This window comes from Aulostomus chinensis, chromosome 12 (genome assembly GCF_037954235.1).
Source record: "Aulostomus chinensis isolate RoL2024-O1b breed Wild chromosome 12, RoL_Achi_v1.0, whole genome shotgun sequence".
NCBI lineage: Eukaryota > Metazoa > Chordata > Actinopteri > Syngnathiformes > Aulostomidae > Aulostomus > Aulostomus chinensis.
In genome coordinates, this window is record NC_141331.1 from 20,736,542 (window position 1) to 20,758,154 (window position 21,613).

The 21,613-nt window shown below is 39.2% G+C and overlaps 1 protein-coding gene and 1 long non-coding RNA gene across 3 annotated transcripts in view; both read left to right on the top strand.

The window, feature by feature from the left end:
* parp4 (poly (ADP-ribose) polymerase family, member 4) overlaps positions 1-14,749 on the top strand; it is a 35,020-nt gene extending 20,271 nt beyond the window's left edge. Inside the window, exons 25-37 of one of the 2 annotated variants that reach the window (XM_086220772.1) lie at positions 1,354-1,453; positions 1,726-1,896; positions 2,050-2,130; positions 3,097-3,177; positions 3,280-3,375; positions 3,480-3,626; positions 3,717-3,746; positions 4,821-5,342; positions 6,464-6,582; positions 9,913-9,982; positions 11,731-11,833; positions 12,561-12,693; positions 13,761-14,749. In XM_086220772.1, the coding sequence (XP_086076898.1) occupies positions 1,354-1,453; positions 1,726-1,896; positions 2,050-2,130; positions 3,097-3,177; positions 3,280-3,375; positions 3,480-3,626; positions 3,717-3,746; positions 4,821-5,342; positions 6,464-6,582; positions 9,913-9,982; positions 11,731-11,833; positions 12,561-12,693; positions 13,761-13,971 (1,864 nt within the window). In that variant the 3' untranslated portion in view covers positions 13,972-14,749. The remainder of the gene's footprint in view (positions 1-1,353; positions 1,454-1,725; positions 1,897-2,049; positions 2,131-3,096; positions 3,178-3,279; positions 3,376-3,479; positions 3,627-3,716; positions 3,747-4,820; positions 5,343-6,463; positions 6,583-9,912; positions 9,983-11,730; positions 11,834-12,560; positions 12,694-13,760) is intronic. The other variant, XM_086220773.1, reaches the window with a different exon arrangement.
* Positions 14,750-19,376: 4,627 nt separating this feature from the next.
* LOC147252462 (uncharacterized) lies at positions 19,377-19,813 on the top strand. The gene is made up of 3 exons (XR_015118848.1): positions 19,377-19,405; positions 19,507-19,603; positions 19,693-19,813. It is a non-coding gene; the product is annotated as an uncharacterized LOC147252462 (long non-coding RNA).
* The last annotated feature ends 1,800 nt before the right edge of the window (positions 19,814-21,613 follow it).

Sequence of the window (21,613 nt, forward strand, 5' to 3'; positions counted from 1 at the left end):
AACAGTGCACTCTATAACTACCAGCATCAAAGCCGAGACCTCCCTAGTAGGAAAATATGAAGTGATGAATTACAAATACAAAAACGTAAACTTTCTATGCAGTCTTTATTATTAATACACAAATCAACACAATGAAAATATGATATACACACACACACACACACACACACACACACACACTCTCTCTCTCTCTAACAAACTCCTTACGGAGTACGCGGAGGTACTCCATAAGGAGAACCCACGCAGGCACAGGGAGAACATGCAGACTCCACAAAGAAAGATCCCATGCTAAAACCGGGGCTCAAACCCAGAACCTTCTTGCTGTGAGGCAACAGTGCTGACCACTGTACCACCGTGCTGCCAAAACCTTCTTAGTACAACTGAATAATTATTCATGTGTTACAACCTTTAGTGTACGATGACGGAAAATTGTCCCTCATACCTGCTTTGGGGTCATAAGCATCATTGTCTCAGGAGCACTATCTCGGCATTACTCTAACATACACTCCATGCTTTTTCTTTGTCTTTCATTTTTACAAAGCAGACTTTATATAAATTCAGATTATTACTATAACTATGCATTTTTTTCTTTCTTAGTTAAGTATTGCTGTGCACTCAACATGTCATTGGGTGAATTAATTGACCAATGTGTGGTTTTAATGCATGTATCATGACACAAACATTTCACCATTCAACTGATAACATCAACTTTGAAATGCTAATGTTTGGTTAACCAATTAATGTGGACTTCCCTGTTTGCAATTGTACTGGCTGGTATATACACTGGATTGGTTTTAATAACACTAATCTAATTCTTGAAGTGTAAATTGCAACTGTGTACATCAACGTGTGCATCAGATCAGTATCGGCAGACACTCACTATTATAGGAACGCAACCAGAGGGGAAGCATAAAAACTGAATTTGGACATCCCTGTATGTTATTCTGATCCAGCAGCATACATGTCTAAATTGTATGGAATAAATATAATCTGAAAGGGGTTAAAATGCAAATTCAAAACTTGCTGGTAAAATAAATGTAGGTGATTGTTCCCAATATATGTGAGATCCAATCACAGATGCTGAGCTCAAGGAGAAATATTAACATCTATGAAGGACCATTTTGATTTAAGAGTAAAGCTCTTCAGAGATATTTAAAACTCTAAACAGCATCCACATCTTATTTCTATTCAAGTAAATGGCTTCATACATTTTATAGATGTGTCTTGAGTGTTGCATTGCTTCACCCTCATCTGCCGTAATCTACAGCAAGAGGTTTTTTTTGTTTTTTGTTTTTTTTTTATTCAGTGACAGACATTTGACAAGTCTGTGTTTGTGTCCCTTTGTTATTTCAGCCAAACAGCTAATCGGCACATGCTTAGAGCCCTGGCCCTGGCAGGGAGTGGAGCCTATGAGTTCTTTGACACAAAAACAAAACATAACTGGGCAGAGAAGGTGAGACTGACTATACCAATGGGTCATTTTATGAAAAAGCAAAGAAACAAATATATTCCCATCCCATATATTCCCATTGTAATTATGTTAGTAGGGTGCCAATAAGTTTCAGAATATGGATAAACTAAGTTATAATGTATATTCAATATAATCAGTACTTTTAGCTTCACAATCACAAAATCTTAATAATTTTAATGCAAAAATGAACACATATGATCAATAATCCCAGTAAATTATTGTTCCACTTTTTGCTTTGTCTGTTTTGGCTGTAGGTGGTATGTCAAGTTAGGCGCATGGCATCTCCAGGCTGCAGTTCAGTGTCAGTTAAGTGGCAGCGGTTCAACCCAATCGCGTCCCCTCCTGTGCAGGCCCCCAAGCAGCTCAATGCTCTCTTCAATGACTGTCAGACCCTTGTCTATGGCTTTGTGCCTCATTGCACGCAGGTATGCAAATATTTGCAAAGTGAATAATACTTTTTCGTACATTATCTCAGATTTTCAGAAGTGTGTTAATTACTCTGAATGTACAACTTCCATGGTTTTTAAAAAGCAATCATAAATCAACCTTGAACCTTGAAGTTATTTCAATTTCTAAAGGCCACCCTTCTTGGCAACCTGAGTGGTCAGGAGCTCCAAACCATGGTGTCAACCAGTGAACTGCAGAAAACCAAGGGCACAGTAAGAAAACAGACATTCACAGAGTTTGTATCGCCTTCGTTAACAGCCCTTGATCAGTGGGTTTGTTATAGGTTCACAGCAACTTTTTGGGAAATATTGTTAGTGTCCATCCTTCCTAGAGCCATTCAGAAAAAAAATAGACACTTTCTGCTCTGTGTTGCATTGGAGACCTGAGACCAACAAACGCTGACTTACTGCCACTTAGCTTTGCATAATAGAAGTTCTTAAATGGACACATTAGCACAGCTTCATCTTGCCTGGTCAGCTTCCATATCCCATTGCCCCTTCACTGTGTATTCTGGTTCTAGTTTAGGTTCAGGAACTCAGTTTGTCCAGAGATAATCCTCCTCATCCTCTCACAAAGTCGGCCATGACAGATAGATGTCATCAACAGACATTTTGTTTAGAGAGCCAGAGTTACAATGTGGGTTTGGAAGTGTTCCGTGAAACCACTACATTCAGTAGTCTTGTCAAGAAAGTATGTGTCTGATTCTAAAATTACAATGTTTTGTGATTTTGAATTGTTACATGATAGTGAATATTATACACAACATTTTATCATTTTCTTAATGCAGACAAAGATTGTTGAAGAGAACACTGTATTTGATGACAAAGGCATGCTAACGCTTTTCACCAGGAGCCGTCCATTGTGCTAAGCTTATTGCCAGTCACCGGGTCCTGTGGGTCTCAGCTCCCCAAACAATCACAGAGGCGAGAGAAATATCTATTTTTTTATCTGAATCTTGGGAGGATGGACAATAAGTGTTATTCCCAAAAGGTTGACATTTTCCTTAAACTGAAAGAAAGTAAAACTTAAACGATCAAATATGAGAGATTGAACTAAATTTTAGCAAAGAACACATCCGTAGTGTAAATTCATGAAACAAGTTAGTTAAGTTCAGTCATGTTCTTGATGGAATTTTTTTCACCATAGTGCCGGTATCTTTTTTTTATTTCTGTATTTAGTTTCTTCATAAACTCACAGCACGAGCCCTCATCAAGGATTACGAAGATGGAAACCTAGATTCCAATGAGGCTGAACATGAGGTTTGTTTGTATGTTTGAGTGAGTGATTCTAGTCGCAAACCCATTTGGCTGTCTATTTCCAAACAGAAAATGTCATGTTGACTTAGATTTTTGGTTTCCTAGGGGAAAAAAAGCGAGTTGAAGTCCTTCATCATTGAATTAAGCAAGGAGTTCTCCATCTTGTCTCAGTTCACCAGCTTTATAGCTGTTGAAGAAAGGGTTTGTGCAATATTCAACCCCCTTGTTATTAACTTATTTATTTTCATATCTGGAAGCTACTCCGTAGCCCCAACTACTAATTTTGCATCATGGACTTGTTTCAGGACTCTGGACAAACAGGAGAGGGTTTTACAGACATACCCAAGGTGATCTCAGAGGAAGATGTGGACTTCCTCCCTTACATCAGCTGGATATCACCCCAAAACAACAATGTAAAGGAGGAATGGGAATGTTTGCAATCTTCCATGGGGGTAATGCCAGAACCAGGTGTTGAGTAATTAAGACTTGTTAATTTTACTAAATTCCCCTTTAATGAGCTGGATTTGACTCTCTTCTTGCAGGAAGATTTTTGTGGAGTGGAGGCGGACATGGTTGGTGATTTTTACTTTGACTTATATCATATGTATCCAAACATATGTACTTTCCGTGAGCTGTAGTGAATTGTCCTTAAACACTATTGATAATAAAATGATACATTTTATTAAAAAATAATTATCATTTGAAGTCCACTCCACCAGTGCTCTCTTACTGTTACTAACACCAGATTAGAGGAAAACACTGGTGAAAAAAGAAATCGTCATAATCATATTAATGAATTATAGAACACATCTTCAATAGTTTTTAATAACATTGTCCAGTGTTGTGGTCGTCACCAAGTACTGTTTAGGTTCCAAATAGTGTATTTTAGTTTGTAAAATCGCTGCAGTGTACATGAACTGTGAGATAAAAAGAGCGGCAGTAGCCAGGCACTCCTTACTGCATGGCTTGTATAGCCTACATGAGCAAAGTGTGTGAATAATGAAACTCCACATCTTCATTATCATAATGCAGCAAAGTTCATCACAACAAAGCTGAAATATAAAAATTATTGCCCCGACCTACAAAGCTATGCTTTCAGATCATTTCGGGACGCCACTGATTCATGCAATCACGTTATGGTTAGCCATCTATCTGATCGCTAAACACACAAATACCACAGAGGAGCTCGTGTAACAATGCATGATCAACTTTTCTGACTCTTTCTCGTCGTTGCCATGATTAAAAAAAATCTGACAACTACTGAAGATGAAACACTACTTTGGCCAAAATCGTCTTATTTTCACTGTAGTTTTGACCGCTATGATAAGTCCCCCTTACATGTGCACTTCTGTATTATATACTACAGCAGGACAATGAAACATGCACAGAACGCTGTGGCCAGTTGTGGTCTGTACATACTGAAGTAATTTGATACATAATTGCATTATCTCAGTAAATTAGTCCAGCTTTGAAATTTTCCATCCATTCTGACAAATATATGTAAATTAATTTTTCAAGTCCTGTTTTCATTGAACTAACATAATAATTTGACACGTTCCAACATCCTGTCAATGTTCTGATAGTTATCAAAGAACGGCAATGCAGAATGATTTATTTTCTGTTGTGTGTTGATGTTTGAATTACAGAGTCCAACAGAATTTTTTGACGACGACCCGGAATTTGTGTTTGGCAGCAGGAGACCCCGCAAAATGAGGAAAGAGTTTTTTTCTTCACCAGAAGAATTTACTGTGGATAAACAGAGGGAATATCATGACTTAGACTCCACCGTCTCCCCCATCTCTTTTGAATCTGACATTGATGAGTTGGTCCCATTAACCATGTCATTACCACCTCCACTTCCTGCTGCTGTTCCTCAGTCCATGTCATTACTACATTCAGATCTTGCTGTTGTCCCTGAATCAGTGGCATTATCATGTCCGCTTCCTCTCCTGGGTTCTCCCCCATTACCACCTCCACCTGTTATTCGTCGCTCTTACCGCATGTCATCACCTGAAGGTGCCTCTTTTGAAAGTGACGAGCTTCCTGTAATCCAAAGGTCAGTGAGGATGGTTGATGATCTCTGTGAGTGGATGATAGATGAACCTCACGTGAATGATTCAGTGACCCCTCTGTGGAGAACGGAATCACATCATACTTGGAACCAAGAAGTAAGTTATGGTCTAATTCTACTACTACTATAACAACCACAACTACTGTGATGTGTGATGAAATCCTGATTTGTCTGACTTATTTGTTCCCAATAAGAATGATTTTAGGAGGCTCTATGTCCCCAACTGATATGGCTCAAACTTAAAGCTATACTGTATGCAGAGAACCACACTCCGAATGGTTAAAGAAAAAAAAATGTAAAAAGTTTTTTCTTTTTTTTAGAGCAATGTCTTTTTTTTTTTTTTGTCCATCGTTCCTTTTGAACAACAGTGAATCCAGCCATGGTCCAGTCCTGAAGGATTTTATCAGCTGGTGTGATCAGTCTCTCTAGGTGCTCAACACATCCAAAACAAAGGATAGGATTGTTGATTTTAGGACACAGTCTCCAAACCATGAGGGTCAATCTGTAGAATGCTTGGAGAGCTGCAAATATCTTGGGAATGTCACTGATGCCAAACTTACTTTTGACAAGAATTGTGAGGCAGTGTGCAAGAAGGGACATTAGTGTTTGTTTTACCTTCAGAAACTGTCCCGTTTTAATAATGACAAAACTAGGCTGACCTTACTTTACAGAGCTCTTATAGAGTCTTTGTTATCTTTTGCCCTGGTGTCCTGGTTTGGTAATCTGTCACTACAGGATAAATATTCCCTGAACCAGATTATCAAAAGAGCTGGTAGGCTAATTGGGGAGCCTCAACTCACTATTTCGGCACTCTTTGACGCACAGCTACAGCGTAAAACCAGCTCTGTTCTTAATGACTGCTCACATCTCTTGCATGGGGAGTTCCAGCTACTTCGCTCTGGCTGTTGTTTTGTTGCCCCAAAGGGTAGGACAAAACCGTATAGAAGCAGCTTTGTACCTTCAGCAATTGTAATGCTGAATAGTGAGTCCACAAGGTGATATTGATCATACTGAACTTTAGTTAGATCCAGGGAGATATAAAGAATTTTTTTTTATGACTATATGTATTTTGGGACAATTTTATTGTTTTTCTATCGTGTGATCTGTCTGTTTTGATGTCCGTTATTGTATATTTGGATTTCTGAATTCCCATCTGCTAAACAAATGTACTATTTGGTATTAGTAAAAGTACCTTGACCACAACCTTTTCTTTTGCAGAGTTACGCTTCCCCTGTATTTGGTTCCTTACATAGGTCACAGAGAGCGTGTCTGACAGACTTGGTCATCAAATCAGCTGCAAAAAAGGTGCCTCGCCAAAATAAAAAATCAATGACGCGGTAAGTCTGTAAAAGAAGACAGCCCATTCACTTTTTTTGCAGTTACCCACACAAAACCTAATAGAGACTGTATCCCCACCCCCACCCCCACCATGTCAGTATTAACACTCTAATATAAACAGAAAAGAAATCAATTAGAAAAATCTAATACAAAAATTAAAACAAAACTGAGTTAATCCAGAAGAATATAGGAATTAAATGTGTACCATTAAAAAGATCTCTGTCATCAAAAGCTGTATTAGTTAATGATATCTGACAACCATATGAACCCGTTCATTCTCACAGACACCTGGCTGTGTAATGATGAGTGTGTTAGTCTAAATGAATCCACTCCTCCCAGTCCTATTAACACTCATATTCATTGTCCATATTCTAACTTCTTATCTGAATACTCAGAGTTTATATCCAGTTTATTTCTTTAAATAAAAGTCATTATTGTAGCTGATTTCAATATTCATGTTGATGTTGATAACAACAGGCTGGGTACTGCATTTTCCATCAGTCACTGTCACAACTACACCTGATGTATAGAATTGAAGTTGAACATTTAGTTGGATTTCCGCTGAACTCTCTTTTATCGGACAATCAATCAATCACTTTTGAATATGAACTACTGGACTTCACACCACTAAGGAAAACTGTACTTTCCTGCTATGTGTCTGATCACGGCAGGAAGTGATCCCACTGGTGTTTAATTCATTGTCATGTCCCATTTTAATAATAATACATTTTATTTAAGGCGCCTTTCAAGGCACTCAAGGTCACCTCACAATACACAAACAATGGTTAAAAGTACACAACAATATAAATCCAATAAAGGCTGATGGAGGAGGCTGACCTCAGTTTTGGGGAGGGAGGGGTGATGTGGAAGAGTTCAGAGAGGTATACAGGGCCAGGTTGCGAATTGGCTTGTAAGTGCGAAGTAGGATTTTGAAGTCCATATGAAATTTGACAGGAAGCCAGTGGAATTGTTGGAGAACAGGAGTGATGTGATTGATGGATGGAGTTGTGGAGACAATATGGGCAGATGAGTTCTGGACCATGAATGGACTTGAGGGGGAGATCAAAGAGGGGGGAGTTACTGTAGTCTAGGCAGAATGTGACAAGAGTGTGGACCAGGATGGCACCACTGTAGCAGAGGACTCAGTTGTCAACTATAGTTTCACCCAAATTGATCATTTTATCAATAGTGTGTTATCTTAAGGTACCTTACGAACAACTTTGAATTGCATTGCCCCATTATAAAAAGAAAATTAGGAAGTAAGTCAAACAAGCACAGTCGTACAATTCTGAAACCCAACTGCTTTAGCAAACAACTCAAAAACTGGAGAGGATATAGTGTTCCTCCAAATTGGAAGGGTCAACATGCAATCTGCCAAGATAGCCTGAAAAATTGTAGGAAAGCCCTTCATAAAACAGCCCGTTACCAGCATTAATGGAGAAACACAAGAACAACCCCAGTTTTCTCTTCAGCACTGTAGCCAGACTGACAGAGAGCCACAGCTTTGTTCAACCAAGTATTCCTGTTTCCCTGAGTAGCAATGACTCTATGAACTTTTGTGATGGTGAAATTCTCCTTATTAGAGAGAATTCTTTTCCTCCTGCCATCAGCTGACCTTATGTCATCTTTATACTCAGAAACCTTAAAGACAGCTGCAGGGCCAGACATGTACGTGGATAGCTTTTCTCCCTTCACCTTCAAAATTTTAGTACAACAATTTCCCCCTCTAAACCATCTACCTGTGTCCTAGACCCCATCCCAAATAAGCTGCTTAAAGACACTTCACCCAAAGTTAGCACCTCTCGCTTAGATATGATCAGTATGTTGCTGTCATCTGGTTAAGTTCCTGTAAGGATGGGAATGAGCTTTGAGTCAAGTTATTTCGAGTTTGTGTTCAGCTGGACTGAGGAAAAGCGGACGCCCCGAGTATTGTATGTGGTGAAGTTCTCAATAGGGAATCCATGAAATAAAGCGCACCTCAGTTGACACTTTTAACCAAACAGAAAAAACATAACGCACTAAAGCAGTCCAGGTCTCCGATTCAAACGTGCTACACCAGTAGCTCAGTAGCAAGTCATCTGGCAGGATTTGCTACTCACCTCCACAGAATGACCAGAGCCAGCATTTTCCTTTCATTGACAGAAAGATACAGTCTAATGCATGTGATTCTTAAACTTTCTAGTGCATGACTCAGTCACATAGCAACTGTGTGCACGTTTCAGTTGTGCTCAGCCAGTGCAGTGTTTGCCTGTCTGTGCTGAAACCAGAGCAGCACACACTGCATCTTGTGTAGGAGCCTGTACTGAGTGTGCACAGTCAGTACTGCTATCACATGTGATTTCAGCTGAGGTTCCAGCTGTCTGATGATGTCATATATTTCTACATTGCTGGATGAGAGCACTGATACCAAGGACATCGCCCAGTTACTTATTTTCATGTATTTCTAACATAAATCAGTATGATTCATATGTATGTGTCAGCAATTGGTAGACTGACACATAGAGTTGAGAATAGGTTCAAGTTCATGAACATATTCCAGCATGATTTATTTCATGTTTTCTTCTGATTTTCTGTTGTGTTGCCCCTCACCAAACCCATGTAGCCCTCTGAGGAAAAAAATGGTACTCACCCTTGCTATACCTGAACAGAGTCACTATGCTACTGTATTTTATTTTTGGTTGTTATGATGGCACTTGGAGTGCTTGATTTTTTTCTGATGTGGTACTTGGATAAAAAGTAGCACCACTTCATTAGAAGTTAACAAACCACTCTGTGAGCTGTATGTCTTTCAAACCCACCTAATTAAAATATGGAAAAAAAACTTTTAGTCGTTCTTGCACCGTCCAAGCCTACAATTTACATACAAAGATTTGTGTTCTATCCATTCATATCATTTATGAAAAGAAGTTTCAGTTAGAGAAAGTCTGAAAGGTCTTTGTAAAAACAGAACTCATGTTGACAGTAATTCAATTTCAGTTACAGTGGAAAATCAAGTCTTTATTGTTAGATATTTTTCTTTTTATTTAGATTTCCATACAAACCAAATAAATAAACAGAGAAATGAGGGGGAAAGATTGTGTCTGATTGTTCAATATCCCTCAGTTAGAAGGGTGGAGGTGGGGTCCAGGGCGTTCATTCAAACTTGGTTTGGTTACAGAAAAAAAACAAAACACTTCCAGTCAAGACCACGCACAATTCCAATTTGGTGTCGTGAAACAGACACAGAAACAGATAATGTTTTCTTACACCCATATTAAATATTGTGTGTGTATGTGCATGTTGAAGGAAGAGAGGGTGCTGGAATGTTTCAGTCTGTTGTGATTGTACAGTTCCAGGGGTCGACCAGCTTCTCAAGAACCAAAGCTAAAGTGGGCAGAGATCTTTCAGATGCAGCATTCAGTAAGTGCCTGCTTCATTCTCAAGGGATTTCCTGGTTAAATAAAGATTTTTTTTTTTTTCTTTTTAAAGCACGAGCAGGCTTTGTCAGGATTCTCAACGGGCTAATCTCAAAGGCAGCATGTGAACATAACCACTTTGGTTTACAAGGAGTTCCTTTGTGTTTGTAGTTTTAACACTTCTGTCAGTACTCTTATTGCTCTGTCTGTAATGTTTGCTCACATAAGTAATCCTCAGGCCACGAGGGCTGCAATCAACCAAAGAAATTCTTGATCGACTGAAGCCCTCAAATTTCGACTAAAAATCGACTAATTTTATATATGAAAAATATACTGTGTCAACTATCAGCACAAAACCTGTTGAGGAATATTTAGACAATTGTTTTTGTCATGTTATAATGATTGACCGACACTATCATTTGTCCTGCGCACAGAGCGAGACAGAACAGAGGAGCTCAGTATCGCGGCTGAGACACAAATAGACTTTTAACTTAAGTTAGTTGCTTGGCCCCAGATCTTCTGCAGATTGTCAACATGTCACTTCTCTCAGGTGTCTTTCCACACGCCCTGAAACCTGCCATCATAAAGCCGCTCTTAAAAAAGAGCAATCTAGACACCTCAGTAATGAACAATTATAGGCCTATATCAAACCTCCCGTTTTGAAGCAAAATCATTGAAAAAGCAGCTTTTCAACAGCTTAACAACTTCTTAGCTCTAAACAACTGTTTTGATGTTTTCCAGTCAGGGTTTCGACCATACCACAGCACCGAGACAGCTCTTGTCAAAGTCTTTAACGACATCTACTTAAACTCAGACAATGGCAAAATTTCAGTCCTAGTATTGCTGGATCTCAGTGCTGCTTTCGACACGGTTGACCACAGCATTCTACTAGATCGACTGGAAAACTGGGTGGGACTTTCTGGAACAGTACTAAACTGGTTTGAATCCTACTTAAAGGACAGAGACTACTTTGTGTCTCTAGGTAATTACACATCAGAGCGGACAAAAATGACATGGGGTTCCCCAAGGCTCCATTCTGGGGCCACTCCTTTTTTTTTTTTTTTTTTTTCTGGGGCCACTCCTATTCAACATCTACTTGCTCCCTCTGACTCAAATTATAGAAAACAACAAGATATCTTACCATAATTATGCAGATGACGCACAGATTTACATAACCATATCACCAGGAGACTATAATCCAATACAAACACTGAGTAAGGGCATTGAACAAATCAATGATTGGATGTGCCAGAATTTTCTTCAAATGAACAAAGATAAAACTGAAGTAATTGTTTAAACTTTGGATTCAACTTTTTTTCCATTATCTATTTTCATGAAATGCTGCCGCGCTGCACATGTCTTTGACATGGTGGACGAGGACTGACTTTAAATGAAACCATTCGAATTAAATATACATTCATCAAACCACCAGACGTTGGCCTTCTTGTACTCTTCAGTCTGTCCGTCTGTAGCGGGTCGGGCGAGTCCAAAATAGCAAAAACAAGGGGGATGTTCAAAGATAGAACGTTATCTGTGAAACAGGGGTGCTTTCGGTACTTTGCTCCTGATGAAATTAACGTGGCAAAAAATCGACCAATCAGAATTGTGGTCGAGCCAGAACGTATCGACTAATAAATCGACCAGTCGATTGGGAGATTACAGCCCTACAGGCCCAGAACATTATTTTTATAATGAAATGTTTTACCTCTCGGTAGGAAATAACAGCAGCTCATGTTTGTCCATGTGTTGCAGGATGGCTACTGGGAGTTATCCACACAACTGGGTTCACTCATAAACTTTAACAAAGATGTCTTTGTCAATGTTTTCCTGAAACAAAAGGGGATCCAATCTCTCGGTAAGATGTTCTTTGTATTAGTCAGACAGCGTGAAACATGGCAAACACTAGCTGGCATGAAAGAACAATTGCAACTTTCCATCCATCCATCCACTGTCTTCCGCTTATTCCTGTTACGAGTCGCGGGGGGGCTGGACCCTATCCCAGCACCTATGGGCAAGAGGCAGGGTTCACCCTGGACAGGTCGCCAGTCCATCACAGGGCCAACACATAGAGACAGACAACCATTCACACTCACAGTCACGCCTACGGTCAATTTAGAGTATCAATCAGCCTCGTCCCCTCTTGATGTCTTTGGACTATGGAAGGAAGCTGGAGTACCAGAGAGAACCCATGCAGGAACAGAGAGAACATGCAGAGTCCACACAGAAAGATCCCATGCCCAAACCGGGACTCGAACTTGGAACCTTCTTGCTGTGAGGCGACAGTGCTGACCACTGCACCACCGTGCCGCCCTCAATTGCAACTGTCTTGACTGAAATTAATTCTTCAAGAACTGTTTGTTTCAACCATTTTCATGGTGCTTATACCACGATCACTATTGGGATTCCTTCTGTTGTGACATTGCTAATGATTATATTGAACCATAACTAATGTGGTCAGTTCTTCAGTGATACGTCTCTGGTCTCTTCCCAACCATTGGTAAAGATGTTGCAGTGTGTGTTTGTGTGTGTGTGTGTGTGTGTGTGTGTGTGTGTGTGTGTGTGTGTGTGTGTGTGTGTTTCAGGTGGAAGGGTTCAAGCAGACATTCTGAGGTTGGTGGCGACTCTTCTGGTTCTGCAGCTGATGAGGATTAAGCAGCTGGAGGAAGGCAAGCTGCTCCGTACCCTTTTCTGCCTGGAAGATTCTTCTCAGTGCAGGTTTGTCCACAACAGTCAGAACTGACACATCAGTCAAATTATAAGTGTTGTCAGAAGACATGTATGTATTTATTTGATTTAATATATTTAACTATCTTTTCCATAGCCAGCTAAACCAATAAACCCTGCTGTTCCCTCTGTGCATTACAGAGCTCCAGCCCAGTAGCTGCACATATGTATCAGATGAAATAACATCATGGAACTTTGAACCCAAATTCTAGCAGGCACAGAATGTGCAGGAGAATAGTGTTTTTGATGACCTTTGAGATGTTCTGTTCCTACACCCCCAACACTAGCATTAATTGCAGCTAAGCTAACTGGCAATCAGCCATGGGGTTTGGAGTTCCATGATATACTAGGGAGGAGAGAGAGGTATCCATCTACTTGTCTGGCACCAAAAATATTGAAAGTAAGAATAAAGATGCCACAGCCCTTAAAACACACTTGAGTAAAAAGTTCATTGAATACATTTGCAGCCTGATGATTCCAAAATTTCTCCAGTCAACCATGTTAAAGTTATGGGTTCAAAGAAGAATTTCAGCCAAAACTAAAAGCATCATTGTGTTTGTTTTAATTTTATCAGGGTTAAACCTATATTTTGTTGTGATATCATTACAGTAAACAGCTGCAGATGCAGATTTATTTAAGTAATTTGTTTTTCTTTCCAAAAGACAACAATCAAACAACTATTAAAAATGCAGTTCAGACTTGACGTAACTTTGAAGTCAGAGCTTCTCATGAGCCAAAAGGCAAATGTGACCTTTATCATCTTCCAAATTTTTTTTATAGAATTATCCTTATTACTGGGATTATACTAATGTCAATTTCACATAGCATCTGTCCTTGCAGTAAAATAATACAAACCACAGCAAAACAACAATTAGAAGCAGTAAAGCAACAGCTGTCAAAATTAACACAATTTAAATATTTATTTATTTTATTAAAATTTGTTTACAGAATTTGCATTTTCCTGTTTTTCTGTCTCAAATATCTTGATAAAACCATTTCGATTTCAGTCATATTCCTCATGTAGCCGGAGCTCACGAATGGTCAATCTTTTCCTCTAGGCCCCCGCAGTGGGAGAGCGTGAAGCGGGCAGTTGACTGGGTTTGCTGGGCCGACCGAGAGTACCCATGTGTCTACAGTCGATTGGAGTTCGGTTACAGCTGGGAGTCCTCCACACGTCAGCTGCTGGGATATGAAAACCTCCCTCACTACTCACCTCTCAGGGGTGTTAACCTGAAGATGCCCGCAAATGAATCTCCTTGGCCCTTGTGAATTTTAGCTGTGGTCCTCAACCCAAGGGGTTGGGACTCCTATAGTGCGGATTGAAGTCTTTTCCAAATGATTGTTTAAAAAAAATTAATAACTAATAATTCTTATGACATAGTACTTCTTGTCTTGGCGATCTAATTTGGCATAGGTTTTATTGATTCAAAGTGTACCATCTCTGGAAAACTTTTATAAACTTAATCAACTGGAAACAGTTCTTCACCTTTAGAGCCTGTAGGATGAATTGGCTCATCTTTTTATTTTGACATGTTAGCAGGCCAAGTTACCTCACTAATATAACCTATATTTCTTTCATTTATTTACATAAACCTTAATCATCAGATTATTCCTCTGTGAGCCCACTCCCACGCGCAATACCAGCCTGACAGTTGTGGGGAGCCAGGACACAAAGGTTGAGAACCAAAATCTGCAGAATTTCTCTCACGCTAATCACAATTCTAAATGTACAACATCTACCTGTTGAAGATTTTGGTCCTACTGCTTTTGCTTTTACCTCTTTGTGTATCATTTCATGTCTTGATGTCTCAGACGCTGTACTTCATTTGAAGGAAACGTTTCTGAAAATGATCTTGAAATGACGGTCATATAGAGGACCTAGCAGATTGATTGCGTTCTTGCTTTCTCAGTTTGCTTGGAAAATATTTGTTACTAAAAACAAATTTAAGTTGAGATCATTTGGTTTGGTGGCGGTGAGTTCTAACAGACATTCAGGTGTGGGCTTCACCAGTGTGGCTAAACAAAATAAAAACCTTTTCAAAAATTCCTCAGAAAGAAGGAAGTATCTCTTATTTTTTGACTCAACTTAGACTCAATATTTTTGGAAACAAACCATGGGGTTCTTCTAGTCTGTATATCTGATGACAGGGCACAAGCTTGACTCTGGTGTGACCAGAATAGCCAAAGACTTTTTAATATTCCTGTTGTTTTCCAAACCTATTTGAATGCTTATAAGACATCACTGGTACCTTATCACTCTGCATGCATTTTAGGAATAAAGCCATCTTTCAGGGGGTTACAGAAAGAAATGTCTGAGTTGAACCACAATCTTGTTTCCACCTCTCTCTGTCTACATTATTTGTCCATTCCTGCCATTTCCCACAGAAGCAGATATTAACATATATAACAGAAACATGCTGCTTTAACAAATTGTTAGTTTTCAGAATTAAATGAACTGTATTCAGGTGACAGTCTCAAGTCAAGTCACTTCTACTTTGAAGGCACATTTACAGAAGACTGAGCTGCACCAAAGTGCTTTGCATGAAAGTGCTCACAGGGATTAGGGGACATATTCATCAGCAACTGAAAGGCAAATGAAACAAATGGGCCTTCAAATGGGAAGATAATAAAAAATGAAGATTATTTTTTTTTATTGTGTCAAAACCCGAAACAAGACAGGAAGGTCAATGAGCACAAGACCAAAAAGTCACAAATTTAAAGGACGTAAAATGAAAATGAGGACAAATCATCTTTGTTGTCAGAAGAAACATGGTGTCAATCATGTGCAGGGAATCCTGTTATTGTTTGAAATGATTGTTTGTGTCAGGAGGGTACCATAAAGAACAGAGCAAATACTTTATGTGAATTCAACTTTGAACATGTATAATAATTCTACATTTAAAAAATGCGACTTTTGGATTGCAGTAACCTACTTTTTGGACTTGCCAATAGTTTCTGTAGTGCACAGCCAAAAGGTGCCAAGTTCTAATCACTAAATCCTTCAAAAGAATTCACAAAGGTCATGGATTAGAGAGCTAAAACGGGTGTTATGTGTTCAATAAATTCAATCATTCACTTTCCTTTAAGATACAGAAAAAAGATTGAAGCTGGAATTCTCTTTTCTGGTCACTACGTATTCCTATCGACTCATGGTGAAGGGTGAAGTGAGGTTGGTAGACCCAAGTACAAAAATCAGCTGAGACAGGGAAGCCCCCTAAAGAACTGAACACTTCATAAGATTAATTTAATTCTGGTGGGAAGGTCCAGCATAGGGACCTCAGGTTGTGGATCATGGCATGAGATTTTTTTTTTTTTTTTTTTTAGCCCTTGTTATTCTGTGTTGTTTTCATGGACCTATTCCATGAAATATGAATGACATGTCATGGGTCATGTCACTTAGATTAAGTTTTCTGCTACAACTGAATTCAGAAGGGAAAGCAGAGACACAAAATTTTTTCAGCAACAACATGTAAGGAGTTTTAATGCAGATATTTGCATCTGAATTGACTGCTGGCTGGAGGGGCTCATCTCTTGTGTCTCAAAGAGCTTCACAACTTTTTGCAGAGATCTTATTGTGTTACAACCTTAGCTCAAAGGGAAGCAACACAGGGAGTATACAACTGCTAGAGGACAATTAATGAGAGTTCGTTTAAAAAACAATGAAAAGTGTAATGTGGATTGTCAGCATAATCTGCAGCCAAGTGTGTGTGAGAGGGTGGCAAGGGTGCGCCCAAGGATTTTGAAGGCGATGAACACCTGCGTTCAGACACAGACGATTGCAGGCCAGGTTCAAGGTACCTGGAAAAAAAGGACACTAAGAAAATACCAGGCATGTAAAAATTGTTCCTCTTTATTAAATCATTACCTTTTTGTGTTTATCGTTGTAGATTTATTTACCAGGGTATTTATTTAATTGCGTAGTCTTTTTTTCTTTGGGTATGTTTGGGGTGGAAAGAAAAAAGTAAAGTAAAATAGCCTTGTTTTATTTTTTTCATGTTTGTAATATCAAAAACATCTCTGATATTTGGGTCACATAAAAAGCAGATTAAAAAAGGTATATTGAAATCTTATTTTAAATAATAAATTCACCATGCAAATGCCCCACCCCACCACTCCCACTTCACCCTGTCCTCAAAAGGCAAAGAAAAAAGGTCTCTGTTGTTGTAACTAAGACATTTAAGTCTTCCTGCAGAGCAATGACCCCAACACCATGAAGATTAATTATCTTCACTACTTAGTGGCTCAACATGTTCAGATCATGAATTCTTCCAATCGTCCATCCATCCTTCCGCTTATTCCTATTAAGGGTCGCGGGGGTGGGGTGTCTGGAGCCTATCCCAGCACCTATGGGCAAGAGGCAGGGTTCACCCTGGACAGGTCGCCAGTCCATCACAGGGCCAACACATAGAGACAGACAACCATTCACACTCACAGTCACGCCTACGGTCAATTTAGAGTATCGATCAGCCTCGTCCCCTCTTGATATCTTTGGACTGTGGGAGGAAGCTGGAGTACCAGAGAGAACCCCCTCAGGAACAGGGAGAACATGCAGACTCCCCACAGAAAGATCCCGTGCCCGAGCCAGGACTCGAACCCGGAACCTACCGTTAACCAATATTTATACAACGATACACATAGCAAAGCGAATATCACAGATCAATTTTCAACTTTGATAAATTATCAACAATCATCTTCTATAAATAACAAAAATGCCAAACTGCGCAGCTTATGGCTGCAGAGCAAGAACGGGGCAGAAACAAATGCATCGTTTTGCCCATGGCAAAAAAAAACAGGGGAGGTTATGGGAACTGAAGGTTTGGAGAAAACGCTGTACACCAACTGATTTCTCTGTATTATGTGATGGAAGTGTTAATTTCTCTCTTTGACTTTTGTGAAGAATTTTTTTATTCTATGAAAAATAAAGTCACATCATCATTTATTCATATCATGTTCTCAAAAACTCCCTACACCGCTTTAGAAATGAATGATGAATGAAGTTTAACAAGACTTATGATAGCCTTAAGCTAGCCTTATGCTAGTGAGCTAGTTATCCAGACGAAATGCTTAAAAAATTAGGAGCTACTGCCACAACCTGAATTTAACTTGTCTCATCTCAATTGCCAACTGTAACTCAGATGCTACAGACTGTGAAAACCATTTGTGTATGTAAATTATATAATATTGTCATGATGATAACACTAAAAAATTAGTTCCATCCATCCATCCATTCATTGTCTTCCGCTTATTCCTACACATTAAGGGTCGCGGGGCGGCTGGAGCCTATACCAGCAGCTACGGGCGAGAGGCAGGGTTCACCCTGGACAGGTCACCAGTCCATCACAGGGCCAACATACAGAGACAGACAACCATTCATACTCACATTCATACCTACTGTCAATTTAGAGAATCAATCAGCCTAGTCCCCAATTGCATGTCTTTGGACGGTGGGAAGAAGCTGGAGTACCAGAGAGAACCCACGCAGGAACAGGGAGAACATGCAACCAAAAATAAGTTGTGCTTTCTATTTGTTTTTCTCTGTTTTGTAGCTCACAACATTTTACTCGACTCTGTTTTCAGTCGCAGCTGATGTGCATGTAATCATGTCATTCTTTATTTACATTGTAAAGTGCATGTGACGCAGTTTAGCTGACACGTGTTCTCCTTTGACCTGAATGTCTGTGTGACACCACAGAGTCAGGAGACTAGACCACCTGTAGAGTTTGCGAGGTAACATCAGCACATTACTTGGTATCGGATCACATGTTCACCACATTTAATTCTGTTCAGGTTTTATCATGCCATCATTGTGAAAGTATTTCTTTTTTCATCAAATAGTGGAAGACGAAAACGGTGTTTGGAACACACTCTACTGACTTCAAATCCACCAAATTAGCATATTATGGAGGAAAATACAATGTGAATGCAAAGCTGCAGATCGCCGAAATAAACTAAATGAGGCAGACAACACAATTATTATTTTAGAAAGTAGAAGATTAATTAAGCATGTACCTCAATTCAGCTTTGGGTGAGGACACACTGCACTTGGAGGCTGTTTAATCAAAAACCTTCCATTCTGTTGTGGTGAAGAGAACACAGACAGACAGAAAACACATTTTTCTGTGTTTGTGATTTTTCTATGAAAGTTGGCTGTGATGCTTCTCACTCTAATGCTCATTTGGAAAAATTGAGAAAGGTCAACCATAATAAAAGGGTCTCTGCAGCTGAAAGTATGAGTTGATGGTTAAAAAAAAAAAAGAACATGTAATGACCAGCAGGTCAAATTGAAAGATACTTTGTAAAATACTAGAAGTAGACAAAAAAGTTTTTTAAAGTGTCGCTAAGAATTGAATTAAAAAAGCCTTAACTGTTGCAAGCAGCATCTCCATTATTTGTTTGTTTAAATGTCTGCGTGAAATCAGAGTCACAAGGGTAGTTTATAGAGATAAGACTCATTTACCACAAATGGGGATACTTAGTGTGAAATGTCTGTCAATTTCAAGCAACATTAGCGGCCCTCATGACAAGTTTGTATAAAGCTGCACTCCTGAGAATCATTGCCACAGCTGAGCTCCTGGAGAAGAAGCCCCTGCCCCAGTTTGACCATGAAGACTCTGCTGCTGGCCTCTGCTCTTATTATTGCAGGACTGTTGGGCTCTCCGGCTGCCATCCCTACACCTTACCATGCCGACTGTACCACACTCTGGTCAGTAGCACTATGCCCTCTCACTATTCATGTCCAGAGTTTTGTTGTTGTTGTTGTTGTTTTATATGCGCTGAATTGTTTATGACTCTCTGCTCCTCCAGGCTCTTTTCAAAGCCCTGCACTGAAGTCAGCACCAAACTAGTGCAGCAGATTGAAGCCTTCAGCCTGACAACTGGCTGTGATCAATGTCTTTATATGGTAAGATGTGTGTGCTTCACACGATTAGAATTAACCAGAGATTTATTTTCTGTGGACGTGTGTTATCAGTGGAACAAATTGTCTTCCAGCTTGTGTCCACCACCCTCCTATCTATCAAGGCCAACCACACTTCCCTGGATGGCCTTCAGGCTGAGAACATCACCTTCACCCTGAGTCCCACCATACTGACTCAGGGCTGTCATGTGTCTGTAAGTTGCACTGTGGAATGTTTTGTACTAAGAACTTCCATTAATCAGAAGTCAAATAATTAGTTGTCAATCAAAAATGATATGCGACTAAAACAAGAAAAAAAAAGATTATTTTGATTGGTGGGAATGCTCTACCAATTCCAACAGATTTGAACAGCAAAATATCCCATCATCCTGAGAGACAACACACTTGAAAAGGTCATCTGCAAATGCATGAACAAAACCTAAAAAAGGAAATTCAGCGCCAAATAAATTCAGAGCATATAAATGATTGCATTTGATGTCATTATTAAATTCATAGTTCATATCCTTTTTTTTTGGATACATTGTAAGAATGGCTGAATTATTTACTTGTTAATTTTGCATATGTTTGTCTCTCATTACTGCCTCTGTTTAACTCCTACTGATTTCCCCATCTTTTTTTTAAAGCAACAAAAACAGGAGTGAATTCTTAACGGTCTAATTTTGGTGTTGGAAAAATGTTTTCTTCAAGATTTCTTACAGTTTAAAAAGTTTACTTTTAACATTTACAAAGTGCGAGTATAGGATTTGTAAGAGATGAGACTGGAGGGAGAAAAACTGCAGGACCTAACAAGCTTGAGTCATCAACAGTAACGATATAAAGCAGCTGTATGAGCTGTCTGTCCACCCTTCATTTTACATTCTTCTATGCCTTTTTAATTTAAGTGAATAGAAATGTGTTCTTTTCCTGATTATTCCAGGCCCAGTCAGTTTCTCTCACATTCACAAGCCTTCTTGATGGTGGCCTAAACTACTGTAACCTCCACAACCTGCTGGCAGGTGAGCCCTCTGCTAGGATCACTTTGATCCTGGTGATGACACTATGTATGGCTTTGCTTCTGTATTTAAATGCTGAATACTGCATGTGAATATGGAATGATCTCATTTCCTGATTCTTTTTCGTGTTTTGTCCCCAGGCAGTGACCTTGACTTGGACCCGGGCTTTACGGAGATGACCAATGAATGGGCTTGCCTGGGCTATGGACTCTCCACCTGTGATGCCTGACAAATTCATGTTGCTGTTACTTCTTCATGTTTAGAAAGAGCACGGTCTTTGTTTCACATCATTCTCCTGTCATTTCTTTTTAACCCATTGCTCCACCAATGTTTGTATCTTTTTTCCACTGAACTCCCTGTTATTTTACTTATGAACCCATAACTTTGGCTCGTGAAGCTGCTACGCCACTGTTAAATGTTGTATTGCTGATTTTTAACACTGTCGAGAGAACTTTAGTGGAACAATAGTTTTTAAGGATGGCTAATAAACAGTTTTGTTTGGCTACATAAATCACAGTATGATTTCATGTTTAGAATACAGTTTGAAAACAGTAGAGCATTTTGTGTCCGGGGTTAGGGAAAGTGCGTTCACAAAAACAGGATTACTACAAAATTGTATGTGGAATTAAATTGAATCCACACAAAAAACGGAATCAAATTGAAATGCATTTAAATTATATATATATATATATAAAAACAAGATATATATATATATATATAAACAAGATAGATATTCAACAAGATACAGTAACACAACCTCAAATGTTTGCTTAATCATAGAAAGCTTAGTTTTTTTCTCACAAAAACATAACAGCAAGGCAAAACAAGAATCTGTCAAGAGCCGATTGACACACAACATTGTTCATATCACTGAGCTTTGGCCAATTGAAGGTCCATTATCAGACTGAGGCCTGGATGAAAATTTTACTGGTTAATTACTGTCATGAACAGGCCTGTGCATGAATTGTGTTTCTTCTTGGAGGCTGTATTTTCAACAGTTCCT